Genomic DNA, 6276 nt, shown 5'->3' with positions numbered 1-6276 from the left:
TTTAAGATTTCGTGCATAAATAGCAATTCTTTGATTCTTTGTACAACCAATTCTTTGTACATTCTAGCTCTAACAATGACAAATGCTAATTCTATACAAAAAATGTCTCAGTTACTTCTGCGAAAGCCAAAAGTTTCCAGAAGAATATAATTTTTTATTTTCTTGCATATATATAATAACTTGAATTTCTTATTGTAATCCGTTGAATGGTCAAGTTGCTGGTGGAGCATTAGCTTTACGACTTACGGTGGCTGAGAGGAGTATATACATGAACAGCCAGAACAGGGAAGTTGTATATCGAATGAGTGAAAATCGGAATTCAAGACATGTGGTCCGGATTGAAAAGCTTATGTTTACATTGAGTGGTTGGAATTGGAAGTCAACTCATTTGAAAACTCAGTTTGTCACTCAATTGTGGTTACTGTCGCATATTCTATTTATATGGTTAGAATATTATGTTTAATCTAATTAAATTTATTTTTATTATTTAATTAGAAAAAGCTATTTAAAATAAGTGGATATTTGAGATTTAACATATATAACTTACAAAACTGATTGTCCCTTGACACTAAACCAATTACCTCTTCGGACTTCAAAGCCTCGTGCCATAGACTTTTTTCCTTTTTGTCATCTTGTGCTAAAGACTTGAATAAATCAAGAATTAATCTAACAATCTCGATATGAGTTTAGATCATATTTTGAAAGCTTGTTAATCTTAAGTGAAGTTTTCGATTGGTACACTGACACTATTTTTCCCTTACGAACAATACTATAGTTGGGACAGTTCAATGAAAAAAAAAATATATATAAACTCATCTAAACGCCCACATTTTATGTAGATTTATTATATAATAGTCAACATTTTAGTCTCTGATTACATACTAAATATTATATAAACTATTATATCAATTTTTAAGGGACTTAAGACAGAAATTTCCTCCAAACTAATCTGAGAAAATATCCTCCACTTCAGCTCAATGTATTCATATTTAATGCCAATAAATGCTATAAACCACAATCCTATTTCATTGCTATTCCACCTTATTAATGTGGATTTTTAACAAGGGGTAATTTTTTCTTTTTTTCTTTTGTTTTTTTGTTATATATATATAATATTTTTTCATTAAAGGCTACTCGTGTCTAATTATATATGATGTGGTAGTATTGTTTGAAATTTAACTGAAAGGTAAACGGAATCTACTTGATAAACATTAAAACATTTTATCAAAACCTTAGGAAGTAAATTAATAAAATTTAAATCAATGGGCATTAGGTGTTAACCATTGTTGCCCTGAATCATGATGCCATCTAGGTTGTGAATCATGATGATAGTTATGAAGAAATGGCAATGGCAGTAAAGGGAATAAGATTGTGATAAGAAAGTATCTAGTAGCATCCCAGGACGTACAGCCATATGAGAAAACCATGTCGAGATTCAAAGCATGTAGACAAAAGAAAGCAGGCAACGTGTGATTAAGGGCAGAGAACAAAAGAAACTATTTCATAAGAGAATATGTCAATTCAACTTTGTAATCCTTTAACACTTAATTTTGATTTTTACTTTAATGTAGATTAGCTTATATAATGGTGCCGTGCAACAGGATAACCTTACATGAGAGTCTGTTGAGACTATAGATCTTGACCCATTTGTACCTATATCACTCTCCTCAATACTTATTCGATCAAACGTTCGAGCAACTTGTTACCTATTTATTGCACGTAATCGGAATCCAAAGTATCGCGATTCGCAACTATCAAAACATAAGATGAAATCCATCTCTGGTAGCATACATATTTGCTAATTTAGTAATTTCTATCACCACTTGTAGATTTTTTTTTTTTTTAGTTGAAGAATCCACTTTGTAGATTTTGAATTTTTGACCTGTTGCAGATGTTGACCTGTTAGAGATAGCCGTGTTGCTTGATCCACAATAAAAGACTATTCTCCTTTTGTTTTCTGTTTTATATTAATATTTTGATTTTTCTCTAATTAATTAATTAATAAGTAGCTCAAAACAAAAAGCTGCGCCTTCCAAGTGTATTTTTCAATATATATATATATATATATATATATTGAAATATCCACTTGTAGATATTGACCTTCTATAGATGTTGACCTGTTAAAGATAGCCGTATTGCTTGATCCAAAATAAAAATAAAAGTAAAAGAAACAGACCAAGCTGATCGATATATGTTTGCTAATTGCTATCCTATTCTCCTTTTGTTTTCTGTTTTAAATTTGAATTTTTTATTCTTCTCAAATCCATTAATAAATAATTCAAAACACATACATTTTTTTATAAAAAATTTCAGTATTTTGACAAAACACATATTTAACTTTTACACAAACATGCGCCACCCTTAGTGGAGGAGAGGTGGTTACGTGGCCAACTCTCTATTTTGGTTAGAGGTGGCCGTACGGCTACTATAAATAAGCCTAAGGTGCATTGTTGTCTAGTTCTCTTTCTCGTTCATTTAAGGTAGTCACATGCACCCACTCTTATTACTATTCTTTTTAACTTCTTTGTTTTTTTTAAAATAAATATTGAGCTAGAAATATGTTTGTATTTTCTCAAACTAAGAAGGTAAAAAAAAAAAAACAAAAAAAAAACAAAAATCTTACTAGAAAACACTTCTTATTTTTATGTCATGTCAAAACACGCACTTTTATAATTTCTTAAACAAAAAATACCAATACAAATACACTAACAAATATGAGTAATATTACACACACCCCCACTCCAACTTCAACACTCGCACTATTAAATTTAAAATCAATAATAAATAATTCTGGTAGTTTTAAAAGCCAAGTGAGAATGTTTATACTATATATGTAAGAACATGATATATATATATATATATATAGTTTTGAGCTGTGTATTAAGGATTTTTAAAACAAATTATTTTTTTATCATTTAAAACAGAAAACATTTGGATGACAAATTTCGAAGCCGTACATTTGATTTTGACTTGAAGATATTGTTGTAAAATAAAAAATAAAATAAAAGGAAGAGACCGAGTTTTGTAGTAACGGAAGATATATATAACAAAGTTTGAAGTTTTACAACGGGCAACGGCGCATGAGAGCTGAGACCCAAGACAAGCGAGTAAAAAATTTAGAAATTGAATATTATGAATGAAGAAGAGAATGGGTCAACCATTAATAGGCCAGGTCAACCCATTCAGCCAGTCAATATTTTCCGTATCTGACCGCTTCGTTTCAGGTGTTGTTCGATAGTATATTGCTGCTATAAATAAGACTCAACCAGCCTCTCTACCTCCATTCTCAATCTCAACCTTCCCACTTTCCCCCTACAAAGAAAAGCTCAGAGAAAACCTCCATCAAATGGCTTCTTCAACTCTTCGATTATCTTCATCATCTTCTTGTTCCAGGCAAATCGATGCTGTTATTCATGTCCCTAAACTTCCAAAAGTCATTCCTTATTTCTCAATTCCAAAAATACCAACGACAAAGCCGGTTGAGGAATTGAATCTAAGAGATGGGTTCAAGAGAATAGTTCCGGTAGAAAAGATCAGTACTGCACCAATCCATGATAAATCACCCAACTCCGACGCCACTGCGGCGACTACCCAACTATATGCCATCTTAGAGGCCGTGGCTGACAGGGTGGAGATGCACGCCAACATTGGAAAACAGCGTGAAAACTGGAATACCCTTCTTCTCAACTCCGTCAACATGATAACCCTCACTGCTGCCACCATGGCCGGTGCTGCAGCGATTGGTGGCGCCGGAATGCCCCTTTTGGCTTTGAAACTGTCGTCCACTCTCTTGTATTCTGCAGCCACTGGGATGTTGCTTGTGATGAACAAAATACAGCCTTCACAGCTTGCAGAGGAGCAACGCAATGCTACGAGATTGTTCAAGCAGATCCAGACCCAAATCCAAACCATGATGGCTCTCGGGAGTCCATCTAAAGAAGATGTGAAGAGCGTTATGGAAAAGGTTTTGGCCGCCGACAAAGCATACCCACTTCCATTGCTAGGAGCCATGCTTGACAAATTCCCTGCAACGTTTGAGCCATCTGTTTGGTGGCCTTCAAATCAACAAATCCAGAAGAAAAACAAGTCATCTGAAGGAAAGCAACGAGGTCAGAAAAATAATGGGTGGAGTGAAGAAATAGAAGTAGAAATGCGAGAGATCGTCGAGGTGGTGAAGAGAAAGGACATTGAGGACTACGAAAGGCTAGGCAACCTGGTGTTGAAGATCAACAAGGTTTTAGCCATCGCAGGTCCATTGCTCACTGGCATTGCAGCCGTCGGATCTGCTTTTGTTGGTAACGGCTCATGGGCTGCAGTAGTAGCGGTGGCTGCGGGGGCTTTAGGAAGCGCAGTTAATGCATTCGAGCATGGTGGCCAAGTTGGGATGGTGTTTGAGATGTACAGAAATTGCGCTGGCTTCTTCCAGCTACTCCAAGAATCCATTGAAACCACACTTGAGGAAAGAGATTTAGAGAAAAGAGAAAATGGAGAGTTGTTTGAAATGAATGTGGCTTTAAAACTGGGGAGAAGCTTGTCACAACTCAGAGAACTTGCCAGAAAGTCAGCTTCTTCACGTATGGATGGAACCGCCATAGATGAATTCGCTAGCAAGCTCTTTTAGTTTAAGATTTGGTGCACAACAATTCTTTGATTCATTGATTATTTGTACAAACCAATTGTTTATACAAATTAACCTATAACATACAAAAATACTACTTCTCAAATTTTATCTCAGCTATTAGTGCAGACGATTGATTATATTGCAGGCTTAATTTTATTGTTTTGTGATTGAAAATATTTGATGGGTATGAAAACTATCCCTATATATTAGGCTATTACGTACTAATTTAGAGAAAATTTAAAATCGAATGGCCAGGGTGGTTGCAGCTACCAACGTGACACATTTGCGGATATTTTGATTTTTCAATTAATAATTATTTTTAGTTGATAGCGTTGCATCTTTTAAATTGTTACATTTAATTTAATACCCATAAAGGGGTTATTGCATCTATTAATTTGAAAAGGTGGCATGTTTTGATTAATGAGATGCACTGATTTAGAAATTTCCTTTTGCCACAAATTAAAGGTGATTGATTTTCGAAGATCTTCATGATGGTTTTGGAGGGTTTCTAATTATGATGCACCAAGTAGTCATGCATTCAGCCACCCTAGCCATTTTTTTATTTTTTTGGGTACTATTGTCATAATCTGGACCATTAATTTAAAATGAATGTTCCACAAAAAATGTATTGTAGTATCACACTGAGTCCAAATTCAAAATTACCAATAACAAGACGAGAAATATTAGAAGGGGCATCCACAACATATATCTAGATAGCATGAAAATCTATAATTGTTATTTTAGTTGGAAGCCACACAGAAATGTAACACCACAATCCCTAGTTGGAAAGATTATTACCCTACAATATAGGGTGTGTGAGTTATAAAGAAAAATGCCTGGCTTCGTTAAAAAGACAATCTTTTGACATTTTAATTCAATGTGGCATGACTCATTTTAAAATTAATAGATATTAAACAATAAATTAATAGATTTATGAAAAATGAGCTATGCTACCTAAGATTAAAATGACCAAAATATAGACTTTTTAATGAAGTCAAGCATTTCTCAATTATAAATGTGTTTATGCGTGCTATGTCTTACATTGGTTCCTTAGGTTGGAGATGATCTTTTATAAGTGATATTAGAAAGTTATAATTGTAACTTAACTAGTCATTTTTTAATAATACCATAGATGTAGCTAGCACTTTACATCGATCATTACAAATAGTATCAGAGCAACCCAGTAAAGTCATGTGGTATTAGAGCACTGTATGAAGGGGCTTTGACGATAATGCATGTCAGGGTTTTAAGGAGGAGAGTGTAATACTTCCGTTCTACATTGGGAAGATAACTAAGTCATTTAGAGTTAAAGGATTATAAATGAGTTAATGGATGCTAAGTCTCACATTGGTTATCTACTAAGTGAGATTCGATTTTATAAGCGATTTTATATAACTCCAATTATAACTTGACTAATCATTTTGGAGTGATAGCGCAGAAGTGGATATTGCTTTCCTTGGGCTGTTATAGTAAATACTATAATTTTGCTGAGTGGATTATGTCGTAAGAAAAATGTGTAGCAAGTAGTAAGATATGCTTCTTGGTGTTTTCCAATAATTAATTTTTTGTCTCAGTTTGAAAAAGTGTTTTAATGTGATGTATGAGTGATAAGTATTTCTTAATGAATGCAAAGTTTTATGGAGGATCCCCATTTG

At 33.7% G+C, this 6276-nt stretch overlaps 1 protein-coding gene across 1 annotated transcript; it reads left to right on the top strand.

The window, feature by feature from the left end:
• The first annotated feature begins 3080 nt into the window (after window positions 1-3080).
• Window positions 3081-4621, top strand: LOC132170117 (probable F-box protein At4g22030). Its single transcript, XM_059581021.1, has 2 exons — window positions 3081-3107; window positions 3239-4621. Exons 1-2 carry the CDS (start codon window positions 3081-3083, stop codon window positions 4619-4621), a joined length of 1410 nt encoding a protein of 469 aa, XP_059437004.1.
• The last annotated feature ends 1655 nt before the right edge of the window (window positions 4622-6276 follow it).

Source organism: Corylus avellana, chromosome ca2 (genome assembly GCF_901000735.1).
Source record: "Corylus avellana chromosome ca2, CavTom2PMs-1.0".
Taxonomy (NCBI): domain Eukaryota; kingdom Viridiplantae; phylum Streptophyta; class Magnoliopsida; order Fagales; family Betulaceae; genus Corylus; species Corylus avellana.
The sequence above is the reverse complement of the archived record's forward strand: the minus strand, read 5'-3'. Positions and strand labels throughout refer to the sequence as shown.

Coding starts and splice junctions, on each gene's coding strand:
- LOC132170117 (XM_059581021.1), top strand. CDS start 3,081: ATGAGAGCTGAGACCCAAGACAAGCGA. Junction 3,108..3,238: donor CTGAGACCCAAGACAAGCGA/GTAAAAAATTTA, acceptor GTTGTTCGATAG/TATATTGCTGCTATAAATAA.